Source organism: Mesoplodon mirus (genome assembly GCF_964341445.2).
Source record: "Mesoplodon mirus genome assembly, chromosome: 14".
In the NCBI taxonomy this organism is placed as follows: Eukaryota; Metazoa; Chordata; class Mammalia; order Artiodactyla; family Ziphiidae; genus Mesoplodon; species Mesoplodon mirus.
In genome coordinates, this window is record NC_138990.1 from 26,781,142 (window position 1) to 26,796,110 (window position 14,969).

General features: G+C 54.0%; 1 protein-coding gene across 1 annotated transcript in view; it reads left to right on the top strand.

Annotated features, from left to right (window-relative positions):
* Positions 1–9,312, top strand: part of TRAPPC12 (trafficking protein particle complex subunit 12) — a 65,658-nt gene extending 56,346 nt beyond the window's left edge. Inside the window, exons 10-12 of the mRNA XM_082642295.1 lie at positions 2,907–3,007; positions 6,304–6,391; positions 6,534–9,312. Of these exons, the coding sequence (XP_082498421.1) occupies positions 2,907–3,007; positions 6,304–6,391; positions 6,534–6,776 (432 nt within the window). The 3' untranslated portion in view covers positions 6,777–9,312. The remainder of the gene's footprint in view (positions 1–2,906; positions 3,008–6,303; positions 6,392–6,533) is intronic.
* Positions 9,313–14,969: the final 5,657 nt, after the last annotated feature.

Genomic DNA, 14,969 nt, shown 5'->3' on the forward strand with positions numbered 1-14,969 from the left:
CTGGGATCAATTTTGGCAATTTAGAGTGCCAAGGAAATCACCTGTTTGGTCTGTGTATTCACATATGTTTTTGCTTAGAGTTCTGTAAAATATAGTCTTTCATAATTACTTCAATTTCACTTTAACTCTAGTTATTTCTCCTTTTACATTTATAATTGTTTACTCATGCTTTCTTTTCCTTGATTAGTTCATCCACTTATTATCTGTTGTTTTCTTCAAATAACTAGTTTGGGTTTGTTTATTTGCTTACTAGATACTTTGCAATACTTTTTGTTTGTTTGTTTGTTTTTTGTGGTACGTGGGCCTCTCACTGCTGTGGCCTCTCCCGTCGCGGAGCACAGGCTCCAGACACACAGGCTCAGCGGCCACGGCTCACGGGCCCAGCCGCTCCGCGGCATTTGGGATCTTCCCGGACTGGGGCACGAACCCGCGTCCCCTGCATCAGCAGGCGGACTCTCAACCACTGTGCCACCAGGGAAGCCCTGCAATACTTTTAAGTGCCTTTTTATATTGTTTAATTTTTTACGCTGCCTCTAAGTCTTAGAAAATCAGTAAGATTTTAAATCCTAATTACGTTTTAATAATTATGAAGATGTGGACTTCCCTGGTGGTGCAGTGGTTAAGAATCCGCCTGCCAATGCAGGGGACACGGGTTCGAGCCCTGGTCCGGGAAGATCCCACACACCGCGGAGCAACTAAGCCCGTGCGCCACAAGTACTGACCCTGCGCTCTAAAGCCTGCGAGCCACACCTATCAGAGCCCGCGTACCTAGAGCCCATGCTCTACAACAAGAGAAGCCACGGCAATGAGAAGCCCGCGGCCCGCAACAAAGAGTAGCCCCCGCTTGCCTCAACTAGCGAAAGCCCGTGCACAGTAACAAAGACCCAATGCAGCCAAAAATTAATTAATTCTTTAAAAAAAAAAACAGAAATATAAGGATGTGAACTTACCTTCTAATGACCAGAAAAATCAGTAGGTGGCAAAGAAAATTCTAAGATTCCTTCGTTATCTCCCACTAGAAAATAGTTTCAGCGCAAGTCCTGCCCCAGCTCCTCGAGGCCGTGTGGTGCAGAAGGCCAGCACGTGGTCTGGGAGTTGGACAGTCCCGTTCTGTTAGGTTAGCTTTGTGACCTGAGAAAACCGCCCAGCCTTTCTGAGCCTCGTCTTTTTAATCCAGAGAGTGAAGAAAGGGGTGGGATCAACAGCACAGCTTGTTAGAAGTTGTGAGCTGTGGGAAGCACTTAGCACAGCACCCAGCAGACATTTAGGGCTTGGTGCACCTTTGTCGTCAGCTGGTGAGCGTCAGTATCTCCATCAGTATGCGCCTGGGCCCTTGGAGGGTGCAGGGTGAGTGAGCGCACTGCGGGGAACGCAGGAGTTCAGGCCTGCGTGGGGGACCCCGGTGCTCCCACCGTGGGCACGAGGAGGGCGGGGCCGGGAGACACGTGGGTGGCGCCACTTTGCTTCCTCCTCCTGCTGGGGTGTCTCTCGGGGCAGCATTGACAACAGAGAGGGGCCGGAGACCGTGAGGGTAGCTTGATGGGCGCCGGCGGAGGACCCGAGCTCCCGGGTCGGTGACGAAGGGCGCTCAGTACAGCAACAGCAGTGAAGCCAGTGTCACTGTCACCAAACACCAGGCCCTGGTTTCCCAGGGTAACGTGAAGGGGCCGGTGCTGCCTGCCGGGGTCTCACTGTGGAGAGTCGCCCAGAGCCTTGGTGCTGGGTGGTGGGCACACCTGCCCTTGGCTGCAGGGCGGTACCGCGGGCTTCCCTGGAGGGCAAGGGAAGGGAACAGGCGCTCCCGGCAGGTGGCTGGAGGACCCCGGGATCGGGATGGGGGTGAGCGTGCGGAAGAGAGGGCGCTGACCGCTGCAGCTGCGATGCTGTTCCCTCGGCAGATGCAGAGGCATCGCGAGGTGTGTTGTGACGAGATGCCCTGGAGTCGGCCGCTCCAGAGCTGCTCCTTTAGGCCTGGAACACAGAGGCCTTTGTTCTTCCTTCCCCCTGGCTGTAAGTTTTTTGTTTTCACAGGATTTTCATTTTTCCTGTATTTTGCAGTCTAAGCCTTAGATCCTTGATCTCCTTCCTCATGCAGAAGGAGACCTGATGCCCTCTTAACCCCCCGCCCCCCAGGCTGTGGTCCGCGGTGATGGCAGGACGGGGGAGGGGGGGTAGCCATCAGGACCCCCGGTGGCTCTGGCTTCATTTTAGAAGGAGCTGAGGAGGTCTCCGTAACCGTTTGATAAGAGCGCGGCCATTTGTTCGTACGACAGAACTCTGTATTATTGGGTCAGAATGTGACTGAAATTTGTTAGTTTGATGATCTCTACCATTTTACTGGTCACAAGTAACCCCCCAATAATTGATTGGGAGACTGTAATATTGTACCAAAAGGTAAATGTTGTATTTTTTTAGTCATTCTTTTTTTTTTTTTAACGATAATGTCAAGTTTAATTTGCCAAATATACACGTTGGACTTGTGGAGCATGTTTTGCCCGGGTGCTACATAGCAAACAGAGGTTTCTTGAAATGATCCATGGACAGGTTTAAGAATGGGCCTGGGGCCTGGCCAGAGTCGGGGGTCATTTTTATTTTTCATAATGCTATGCCAGGATTCCTTTTGAAGGGTACAAATTAAAAACTGTGAGACTTGTTAACACTCAGGTGTATTAACCACTCACTTTCTGACATAGAGATAGATGTTGACATCCCGCTGTATCCTAAATGGCTCTTTTTTTTTTTTTTTGGTAACAAAAAGTGATAATCAGTAAACGGTTATACCAAAGTTTTACCCTGCCTGATACATAAATGTCTTCAATATCCTAACATAACATTAGGAAACTATATATGTGGGTGTAGATTTAACATTTGTCAGCTGAACTGACTGCATAATTTTGTCAAAGCAGATTGGAGATATAAAGACAGCTGAAAAGTACTTCCAAGACGTAGAGAAAGTAACACAGAAACTGGATGGACTGCAGGGTAAAATAATGGTTTTAATGAACAGGTATGTATTTTTTCTTTATTTTTCCTTCCAGTTTTATTGAGATATAATTAACGTACAGCACGGTGTAAGTTTAAGGTGTGCAGCATGATGATTTGATTTACATACTGACATCATGAAGTGAGGACTGCAGTAAGTTTAATGAACATCCATCATCTCATATGTAACATACGGCCGTGTTAATTATGTTCATCGTGTCGCACACTGCATCCCTAGTACTTACTTATAACTGGAAGTTTGTACCTTCTGACCACCTTCATCTAATCCCCCCTCCCCCTCCCCCGGCAACCACAACTCTGATCTTTTTCTGTTTGTTTGAAGTATCATTGACTTGCAACACTGTGTTAGTTTCTGTTATACAACATAGGGACTTGATACTTCTATAGCTTTCAAACTGATCACCACCATTAGTCTAATTGTGACCTGTCTCCACACAGTTCTCACATTATCACTGACTGTATTCCTCACACTGTACGTTCGAGACCCGTGACATTTTTATTTTGCACCTGAAGTTTGTCCCTCTTTATCTCCCTCCCTTAATCACCTGTTTCTGTCTTCCCCTCACCCACCCCACTTCTGGCAACCACCTGTTTGTTCTCTGTGTCTGTAACTCTGTTTCTGTTCTGTTTGTTCATTTGTTTTTAGATTCCACATATAAGTGAAATCGTACAGTATTTGTTTTTCTTTGACTTATTTCACTTAGCATAATGCCCTCTAGGTCCATCCATGTTGTCACAAATGGTAAGATTTCATTCTTTTTTATGGCCAAGTAATATTGTAATATTCTATGCACGCACACACACCCCTTTATCCATTCATCTGTTGATGGACACTTAGGTTGCTTTCTGTATCTTGGCAATTGTAAATAATGCTGCAGTGAACGTAGGAGTGCATGTATTTTTTTCTAATTAGTGTTTTTATTTTCTTTGGATAAATACCCAGGAGTGGATTTGCTGGCTTATATGGCAGCTCTATTTTTAGTTTTTTGAGGAACCTCCATACTGTTCTCCACAGTGGCTGCACCAGTTTACATTCCCACCAACAGGGTACAAGGGTCCCCTTTCTCCACAGCCTCACCACCACTTGTTGTTTGTGTTCTTTTTGATAACAGCCATTCTGACAGGTGTGAGGTAATATCCTATTGTGGTTTTCATTTGCATTTCCCCGATGATTAGTGATGTTGCGCATCTTTCCATGTGTCTGGCCATCTGTATGTCTTCCTTGGAAAATTGTGTATTCAGGTCCTCTGCCCATTTTTTAATCAGGTTTTTTTGATGTTGAGTCGTTTGAGTTCTTTGGCTATTAACCCCTATTTGATATATCAGTTGCAAATATCTTCTCCCATTCGGTTGGCTGCCTTTTCATTTTGTTGAGTTTCCTTCGCTGTGCAAAAGCTTTTGGGTTTGATGTAGTCCTGGCTATTTATGTTTGCTTTTGTTTCTCTTGCTTGAGGAGACATATCCAAAAAAATATTGCTAAGACTCATGTCAGAGAATACTGCCTATATTTTCCTCTAGAAGTTGTATGGTTTCAGGTCTTACATTTAAGTTCTAAATTCATTTTGAATTTATTTTTGTGTGTGGTGTGAGTTAGGAGTCTAGTCTGATTCTCTTGCATGTAGCTGTCCTGTTTATCCAACACCATTTATTGAAGAGTCTTTTCCTCATTGTATATTCTTGCCTCCATTGTCACAGATTAATTGACCATGTAAGTAGGGGTTTGTTCAGGTCTTCTGCCCAGTTTTTAATCTTTTTTTTTATGTTGAATTGAATGAGCTGTTTATTTTTTTTTTGTATTTATTTATTTATTTGGCTGCATTGGGCCTTGGTTGTTGTGGCACGTGGGATCTTCGTTGCAGTGAGTGGGCCCTTCGTTGCAGTGAACGGGCGGGCTCTCTGGTTGAGGCATCCCGTGGCATGTGGGACCTTAGTTCCCCAACCAGGGATCGAACCCTCATCCCCTGCATCGGAAGGAGGATTCTTAACCACTGGACCACCAGGGAAATCCCTGAATGAGCTGTTTATATATGTTGGATATTAACCCCTCATGGGTCATATCACTTGCAAATATTTTCTCCCACTCAGTAGGCTGCCTTTTCATTTTATCGATGGTTTCCTTTGCTATGCAAAAGCTTTTAAGTTTAATTAGGTCCCGTTTGTTTATTTTTGCTTTTATTTCCTTTGCTTTAGGAGACGGATCCAAAAAAATATTGCTACTGTTTATGTCAGAGAGTATACTGCCTACGTTTTCCTCTAGGAGTTTTTTGGTTTCTGGTCTTATGTTTAGGTCTTTAATCCATTTTGAGTTTACTTATTTTTGTGTATGGCATGAAGGGATGTTGTAATCGCATTCTTTTGTGGCGGGGGGCATGCCACAGGGCTTACAAGATCTTAGTTCCCTGATCAGGGGTCGAACCTGGGCCCCAGCAGTGAAAGCGCCGAGTCCTAACCACTGGACTGCCAGGGAATTCCCTCTAATTTCTTTCTTTTTTTTTTTTTTTTTTTTTTTTTTGCGGTATGTGGGCCTCTCACTGTTGTGTCCTCTCCCATTGCGGAGCACAGGCTCCGGACACGCGGGCACAGAGGCCATGGCTCACGGGCCCAGCCGCTCCACGGCATGTGGGATCTTCCCGGACCGGGGCACGAACCCATGTCCCCTGCATCGGCAGGCAGACTCTCAACCACTGCACCACCAGGGAAGCCCTAATTTCATTCTTTTACATGAGGCTGTCCAGTCTTCCCAACACCACTTGCTGAAGAGACTTTTCTCCACTGTATATTCTTGCCTCCTTTGTCATAGATTAGTCGACCATAGGTGTGTGGGTTTGTCTCTGGGCTCTCTATCCTGTTCCATTGATCTATGTCAGGTTTTGTGCCACTACCATACTGTTTTGATTATTGTAGATTTGTCGTATAGTCAGAAGTCAGAAAGCGTGATTCCTCCAGCTCCAGTTTTCTTTCTCAAGATAGTTTTGGCTATTTGGGGTCTTTTGTGTTTCCCTACAAACTTAAAAATTTTTTGTCCTAGTTCTGTGAAAAATGCCATTCATATTTTGATAGGGATTGAATTAAACTAACAGATGTTAGACCCAGTGCAGTTTGCTCCCCAGAATGCCCTGTCCCCTGCCACGTCCAGAAAGCACTGACACCACCCGGTTCGGGTGATGCCTGAGGGGCCAATGCTGCCTGGTCCTCCCCGTGGGGTTCCAGTTCTGGGAGCTGCCCCGTCGGTGTTGCTGCCACGCACCTGCCCACATCCTGACTTTCCTGGTTAATCCTCTGTGTATCGCTTATTTCCAGAGCTTTCCTTCACCTCGGTCAGAATAACTTTGCAGAAGCCCACCGGTGCTTCACAGAGATTCTAAGGATTGACCCAGCAAATGCAGTGGTAAGACACCCAAGCAGAGGTGGCTCCCCCACCGTGCCCCCCGCCCCCCCGACAAGTCTGCCGGCATCGGGCACTCTCATGGGGGCCAGGGAGGTCCTCGGGCCCCATGAGGCCGCATCCAGTCCCACGTGTCCCCCTCCAGGCCAACAACAATGCGGCCGTGTGCCTGCTCTACCTGGGCCGACTGAAGGACTCACTGCGGCAGCTGGAGGCCATGACCCAGCAGGACCCGCGGCACTGCCTGCACGAGAGCGCGCTCTTCAACCTGACCACCATGTACGAGCTGGAGTCGTCCCGGAGTCTGCAGAAGAAGCAGGCTCTGCTCGAGGCCGTGGCCAGCAAGGAGGGGGACTGCTTCAACACGCAGTGCCTCAAGCTGGCCTAGTTCCCGCCTGACGCCCGAGCCAACAAACCCCCTGCCCTGGCGTCCGCGAGCCGGCCTTCTCCATCCAGCCGAGGCCCAGGCCGCTGCGGCCGTTTGCACACGCGGGGTGAACGTAACCCGAGGGAGGGGGTCCAGGGCGCCTCGGCCCTTCCTGTGCATTCCTGGAAGCTGACCTGCTTCGTGTGCTGAGCTGAGCCATGTAACACAAACCGTTCTCACTCCGAGCCTGAATGTTCTAGAGGATTCACAGATAGATAGATGAGGGGGAAGAGAGACCATTCGTCCCCGCCCGCGTCCCAGAGCGAACCGCGTGCACTCTGCTGCTTTCCCAGCCTTGCTGGTCACCTCGGGCGGGCCTGGTGACGGGTGGACGAACCTGTCCTTCCTCCTCCTGCGTTTGCACATCAGAGGGAGCGCGGGCGGGGACGCCTGGGGGTGGGTTCCGGAGAACTCGGGGCCCTACTGCACAGAACGAGGGCGGGCCTCACAGCGCGGACACTGTCCTCTCAGGTCTGAGGGTCAGGGCGTCTGCAGGCCTGTTTACACGGTCACTCCTGCTTTTAAAGTCTCTGAAATACCTGAGTGCTTCTTCACTAAAGAACTCTGGCCAGGGTCCTTTAAATATCCAGCTATTCTAGTACACTTTAAAATGGAACTCACTTTAAAGACTCCGAGATAAACATCTACTGCATAAAGCAAAGCGAAGCTGTATTTCTGGTCATTTTTGTAATAAAGTAAAAACACAAATGCAGCATCTACTGGGCAGATGGTCCCAATGCAATTGTTGAAGTACAGATTCATTACACATTAAAATAGGAGAAAAAGATGAGACCACCAAGAGGACTGTGGGATACCAAGGAGGTTCTAAAATCGTCTCTTTTCAAGAAGAAAAATCAGAACTCCTTATGTTTCAAAAGCCCCAAAATACGCCATTTTAATTTCTTCACCTTGAGGGTTTTCCTTCAAATCTGGCAGCGGGTGCTGGGGCGGCAGGGGGTGGGAGGTGCTGGTAAACAAGGCTTGGCCTCCACCTTGAACCTGTGCAGGGCGGGGGAGGCGTCCGCTCAGATCCCTTGGATTCCGGAACCGTCCTTCCCGGGTCTGCTGTGCACAGAGCGGGTAACACTGCACAGGCTCCCGGGGGCGGAGGCCAAGCCAGTCAGAAACGGGACTCCAGGTTCCCCAGTAAATCAGTATTTGCATCCTGGACGCACCCTCCCCGACCCCCATTCCCCCTGGGGGCGTCGAGACAGGCAGGGCGAGTGCTAAACCCCTGCCCTCTGGGGCTCGCTGGGGCTCCGCACGTTTGCAGGTCCTCAGAGGCAGTGAGGGAAGCGCACCCCGGGTGTCTGTAAGGTCTGGGGTAACAACTGTACCTTATCTAGTTCGCACTCCGTTTTCCTTTTCCTTAATTTCTTAAAAGATTAAATGCATCAGGTGCTGCCGTGTGTGGTCTCCTCCGACCCCCACAAGGTAGTTCTGGCCCAGGGGACGAGGCCGGGTCTGCACCCGCGCCCTGAGCCTAGACCCAGGACCCCTCTGCCCATCACACAGACTCCTGGAAGCGCCCAGAAAGCTCTTCCCGCAGAGGCTCCCCAAAACTCACGGTTTGAAGCCCTCACCCCAGCGTGACCGTCTGTGGAGATGGGCCTTTAAGGAGGTGACACAGGTGAGATGAAGTCACAGGGTGGGGAGGAGAGGCCACGTGCGGACTCGGCCACGGAGCGAGGCCTGGGAGCGGCCAGCCCTGTGGCACCTGGAGCTCGGACCTCCAGCCCCCAGAGCCGCTGTTGGTGGCATCTGTCACAGCAGCTGAGCTGGCAAGACACCCACTCCCCTCCCTGTGGTCCCTGCGCCAACGCTGTGGGCAGCCCGCGGGGGAGCACGGCCCCTGCCACCGCTCGCCTCCGCCCTTCTGTGACCTGTGTCCTGGAGGGCGCGGGGCGGCCTGTCGGCTGTGGCACCCTCGGGCCTGGGACAGCGTCTGCAGCCGGTGAGCCCAGGAGTGACTAAGCCAGCACGAGCCAGTCCGAGACGGGGCCAGTCCCCCCACCCCCAGCCAAATGCTCACCAGGCGGGAGACCTGAAAGTCCATGAACTTCGTCGGGACGCACGCCCAGACCTGGCTTGTAGGAGCAGAAAGAGATGAGCTTTTCTGGAAAAGAAGTTTGCAACTGAGTCAGAATTTTACAGTAGGGGAGTGGTTTCACTAATTGCCCCATATTCCTAAGATGCGTTTATGCATGTTTAAAAAGTTAATGACATGGAAAAGTAATCAAAACAAATGTATATTTACATAATACGTACATATGTTAACAGAAGGGACTGAAAAGTAACACTAGATGTTAAATCACAGTCACAGCAAGGATGGGCACAAAGGCATTTTTATTTGCCCTTCTATGACTCTGAACCTCACATTTTTCCACATTGTGTGTGTGTGTGTTGTTTTTATAACCAGAGGGGGAAAATCATCAAAATTGGTAAATGTTTTGCCTTTAAAAAATAAAAAGTGATTTAAAAATCATAGTGATAGTGTGACATGCTCTATAATTGAACAGTATATACAGCGATTAAAAGGAATGGTCTGGACATGTATTCACATGGACATATCCAAAACCTCAAATAATCAAGATTAGGATTGTATATACAATGAAATGCCATTTATTTTTAAAATACAAACATTGTTTGTAGGTACACGTTTGCAGAACTGGAGAAAAACAGGCGCAGGAACCACGTGGCTCAGTGAGTGTCCCAGGGGAGCCAGGAAGGGGCTGGGGGATGGTCCTGGGAGACTCACCGGTGTCCCGTCCGTTTTTAGAATGGTTTAACGTCACCCTTTATGTTTTCTCTCGATTTCTGGAAATACAAAGTAATTTGACACCTGGTTGAGGATGGTTCCCACTGCTGCCACGGAATGCCAGCCGGTCCCTGCGGGTCGGGTGTCACGACACAGGGACACTCAGACAACCTCGTCATCCTGGCGCCTCAGCGGCCCGCGGGGAACAGCGCTAGTGCCCTGGGAGGGGCGAGGCGAGGCCTGGCCTGGCGGCGGGAGCCGCAGCGCAGGGCTTTCCAGGCTCCACAACCCTCAGTCCCAGGGAGGAGGGGGCGCACGGGAGCGAGGGGAGCAGAGTGAGCAGGAGGGTCGCTTCACCAACAGCCTTGGCGGGAGCGCTGATGTTGCTGGACCGCAGGCGCCCCAGATCCACGGCCCACAAGGGTGTGCGGCACCCTTCGCGATCACGGAAAGCAAAGCCAAACCAAAAACCGGGACACAGCGTTGTGTCCCCCCCTCCGGAATCCAGATACTTCAGTCCATACCGTCTACTCAAGAGCCGCTGAGGAAAAGTCAGTCCTTCCTTCCACGTGCTGACGCTAACAAGACGTGCTGTTCAGGAAAGCAGTCTTGCACCCAGCAGTGCTGGGGCCGCACCCAAGGTCTACAGTGCGTTTTCCAGGGGCGTGGCTGGGGCCCCTCGGGGGAAGGGGGCTTCACACGCTGCCTCGGAATTGTTAGGGTTAGCGACGCGTGTATTCATGTACTGTGACCCTCACCTGCATGTGCACATGCGCGCGCACACACACACACACACAGGACAGGCTGTGCAGGATGATTCCCTCAAATAGACCTGTGAAGACCAGGACGGTCCCCTCGTCCCCGCGAGGCTCGCCCAGGGCTGGAGCGGTCACTCGCCCTGGACCCCACCCAGCACACGCTGCCAGATGCGCGAGGACCAGGCCCAGCCGGCACGGAGCTGGGCTGCGACCCCGAGACCCCGACCACCACCTGGCGGAGAGGGCCGCTCATTCAGCAAGGTCGGCCGGGCCACCAGCGCCGTGATTCGGCACAGCTTCCACGGCCTTGGGTCCCCTCGCCTGGTCCTCACGGCCGACCCCAGTCACTCCCAACAGCAGAGCGTCTGGAGGGTGCCGGGCAAGGTGGGAGAAGGCGCGGGAGAGACTTGCTTCAGCCAGGAAGACGACGGGACAGCCCACGGAGGACGTCCCCTTGAGACGGCGCCGATGTGGCCGGCAGACAACACGGGCGCCCAGGGCGACTGCAATGCCAGGTGGCCACGTGCGGCTGGACAGCAAGGGGGACTCCGGCCACCAGTCAGGAGCCTTCAACTAAGGATCCTTCCGGGAGGACGTGACCCGGGTGCACCCGTGCGGGGGGGATCTGGGGACCAGCGGAGCTGGGGGACAGCGACAGGGGCACCGACAGACACGTTCCTGGGGCAGGACCGGCAGGGCCGGCGGTGACGGGGAAAGGGTTCTGGTTTCAGAGACGGGCGCCGTCCACCAGGACGACAACCCGGGACTCCTGGGAGCAGCGGGGACGGTGCCCGGGGCTCCCTCCTGGCCCACGGGTGTGCCGGGTCCTCCCCACACCCAGCACCGGGGAGACGCCGGCCCGGGGCCAGCCTCTTGCTCACTGCCTGCACGACCGTGGGAGGGAAGCTGAACCCTCCCAGCCCCGGGGTCTCATCTGAAAGACTGGGTTAGTTTCCCGAAGCTGCCACAGCAAATCACCGCGGACGGGGCGGCTGGACACCACCCAAGTCCCCCATCTCACGTGCAGGCCAGCGGTGCGCACCCCAGGCATCCGCGAGCCCGGCTCCTCTGGGGGCTCCGGCTGCAGCGCCCTCCTCGGTCCTCAGGGTTCCTCACACGACGTCTGCCTCCGTGGCTGCTCGTCTTCTAAGGGCCCCAGGCCTCGGTTCAGGGCCCGCCGTCACCCAGGAGGACCGCACCGAGAGCCCCGTCCAATCACGTCTGCAAAGGCCCTATTTCCACATAAAGGCACGCTCTGAGGTCCCAGCTGACGTGAATGTTTGGTGGTTAGTATCCAGCCCACGACCCCTGCTGGTAGCACTCTCGGGGAGGATTAAAGCGGATTTGTTGGACACCCGGGAACAAACCACCTGCCGCGCTTCCGGTCCGCGCGGGCGGCCCCTCTGCCTTACACCCTCCACAGCCCCCAGGGAGCGTGGCTCTGCCAGCGTGTCCTTGCGTGCCCCCTCCGTGCCCCTCCGTGCCCCGCAGGGGCCATCGATAACGTCGGGGCACCCCACGTCCTGCCTCACCAGGCAGCCATCAGGGTTAATTAACGATGGAGGGGCCCGAAAACACGGGTGCAAAAGCAAATCGCGTTGATTTCATTGTATCCTTTGCTGGGCTCCTGTATCACTCAGATGAGATACCCTTTGGGTTTTAGAACTAGGGATTTCTTGGAAGGGTTTGCGCAAAACAAACACAAGCATCTTAAACCTGGAAAATAAAAGGCATTAAAATACAATAACAAAACGAAGACAAAGGAGGGGGTCTGAGCGGAGGGCTTCTTTCCTTGGAAAAGCAGACCTCATTCCAGGACAGGTCGCCGTGCACACAGGCCCAGGGTGCTGAGCTGCAGGACGAGCCAGCCCCAGACCCACCGACCTGGGGGCCCTCCTCCCAGCAGGACCCTGGACGCCACCGCATTTCAGAGGATCCTTTGAAAAATAACGACGTCCTAAGGCAGAGACCTGGGAACACCCGGAAACTCAGAGAAGCAGCACCCGCTCCCTGGGAAGCTGCAGAAGGTTCTCCCAACGCAGCAGGGCCCGGCTGCGCCAACAAGGGGCCCCGGGCCCCCCAGTCTCCTCCCCTGCCTCCAGAAGGGCCCCTCCCGCCTCAGGGCCCCCAAGCACACGGGGAGGGGGCACGCTGGGAGCCTGCAGCACCCTTGTCCGGGACTGGGGTGTGCGCGCACGCCACGCTCAAACGTCTTCGGAATCAGATTTCCCATCTTCGTTAGCAGGATTAGGGCTGTTTGATTCAGCACCGGTGCTGAGCTGCCTGTCGGCCTTGGCAGCCAGGGCAGCCCCCTTGGTCAGCGGAGGGCTCTCCACCGCCCCTGGACGTGGGAGGCTGGTGTCCTGCACCAACACAAGGCGCCCGACTTCATTTTCCAAGGGAAAGCTCTTCAGCTCCCGCTGTCAGTGCCACGGACCGAGTGGCCCCAGTGCGGTGGCGTCAGTGCCGCAGACCCCAGGGCTGGCTCTCCCTCTGCGCCAGGAAGGGGCTCCCCAGAACCCGACCTGCCGGCCCCTGCTCCTGGTCTGCGGCCCCAGAGCTGCGGGAACTCGGGGTCTGTGCTGTGTCCCGCGCTGGTGGCGGGAACGGACGGAGACACACGGCTCGGCCCGCGTCTCGCGGCTCCGGAGCGGCTGTTCCCTGCAGCAAGGCCTGGGGCTGCCCTCACTTCTGAGGAGCCGCAACCCGCAAAGTAAGCGTGAACCCCGCTCTGCTCCGCCTCCAAGGGCTGTCTGCCCTCGCCCAAGGGCTGTCTGCCCTCGCCCGCGGGCTGCCGGGGAGTGTGTTAAAGCCCAGGGAGACGGGCTCCCTCGCAAAGCGACAGAGGCCGCGGCTTCTCGCCCTGGAGTGGAGCCCGAGCCGCTCCGCCCCACATCCGGGAACCGCGCGGCTCCTTCCGCACGTGGGAGACGCCCGCCGCCCCTCCTCCGAGCTCCCGACCCAGAACGCCAGCCCCGGGAAGCGTGCGGCAGGAGCCGGGCAGAGACTCACCCCTCCCGGGCAGTGGGCTGCGAGCAGCGAGGCCCCAAACCCGTCTGCACCGAGTTCCCCGGCGGGAGGGGTAGAGGATGAAGCCGACCTGCGGGATTGAGGGTCAGGCACCTGCCCGTCGCCCGGATGCACTCCCGCCAGCCCTGCGAGGCCTGAGCTCCTGGGAGCAGCACAGGATCGGCGTCCCCGGTGGGACGAGGCCCATCACCTGGGCTAAGCCTCGTTAGCAGCAGGCGTCGGCCCTCCCCTCAGCGCCTGCCCACCAGCCTCCACGTGCCCCCCCCCGCCCGCCGCGGGTATCACTTCCTCCTGCCCTGCTCGCGTGTCTGAGCTCGGGGGTCTCTGCCTGCAGGGACTGGGGGCTCTGCCTGCAGGGTCGGGGGGGCTCTGCTCCTGGCTTCCGGCGAATCAGCCCGAACCACCACCTAGTGCGGCCGGGCACCGCCCTCGCGCGCGTTCCTACAGGTCATCCCATCAGTGCCTCCTTAAACAAAGACGGACTCCACCTCCACTCAGGATAACTCCTCCCAAGGAAACCGAAAAGCCGTCTGGGGCTTACCAACAATTTGGTCCAAATGAATGCTTCCTCCCAGTTCTCTAAGGACTGCCACCAGCTTCTGGGTGTAAACGTCTGGTTTTCCTGAGCCCGGTGGGAACCGGAGGGTGGGGAGTGGGAGGCGGCCGGTGCGCAGCCCCCGGAAGGGTGTAGGCCGAATGGCAGGGAAGCCACACTAGACAGACTGGAGGCTGCACCTGGCCTTCGCACATGCGGCCGACTCGTTCTGGCAAGATCGGCATCCGACACTTTCCTATTTAAAAGCACTGCTTTGATGCAAGAATTCAGTCTAGCAGCCATGTTTTCTCAACCAAAACTTAGGACACGGGGCCCGCGGACAAGACACGAGAAAAGGGACCCAGAAAGCAAACCGAGAGAGACGTGGGGTGGCTGTGCCCCAAGCCCCCCGCAGCCCTTCCTGCTTCACCCCGGTTCCAGTCCTGACGAGACCACCACACTCCCTTCTCTCTGGTAGAGGCAGACTTAAGGAGTCCTAACGTTGAGAGCTCAGACGAGTAGCTTACTGTGTTCTTTGTAGACAAATTATCAACTATACATGGACAAAACTAAAAACGTAACCAGTAATCTATAATTTTACTATCCAGAGAAAACTACTGAGAATATTCTTCTTTGTGTGTAATGTATGTAGATATATTGTTACCGAAAGGAGACTGCATTTTTTTCTCTCAATAGATTATAAATAGCTTACATTTCAAAACGTATACAGTAATATCATTGGGACGTGAGTGAACACAGATGAAAGTAAATATAGGGAAATCCGCTGTAATATACTTACAGCTTCTCTGTGCGTGTGAACAGAACGAGTAGATGAGAACTCTTATCTGAAAGGCAGAAGCAGCTGAATCCCCGCAAAGCTCTACCTGCTTCTGATTAGCGACAATCAGTGGAGCACCTGGCCGGGAGTATCTGCAACAGGGACGGGGGCTGCCCGGCTCGCCCACCACCCTTCCTTCTGGATAAACGTCAGAGACGACGTGGCCACGCCCACTCAGGAGACACGGACGAAGCACACAGAGCGGCAACACCGTGGGAAGACAGGAGCCTTAAAG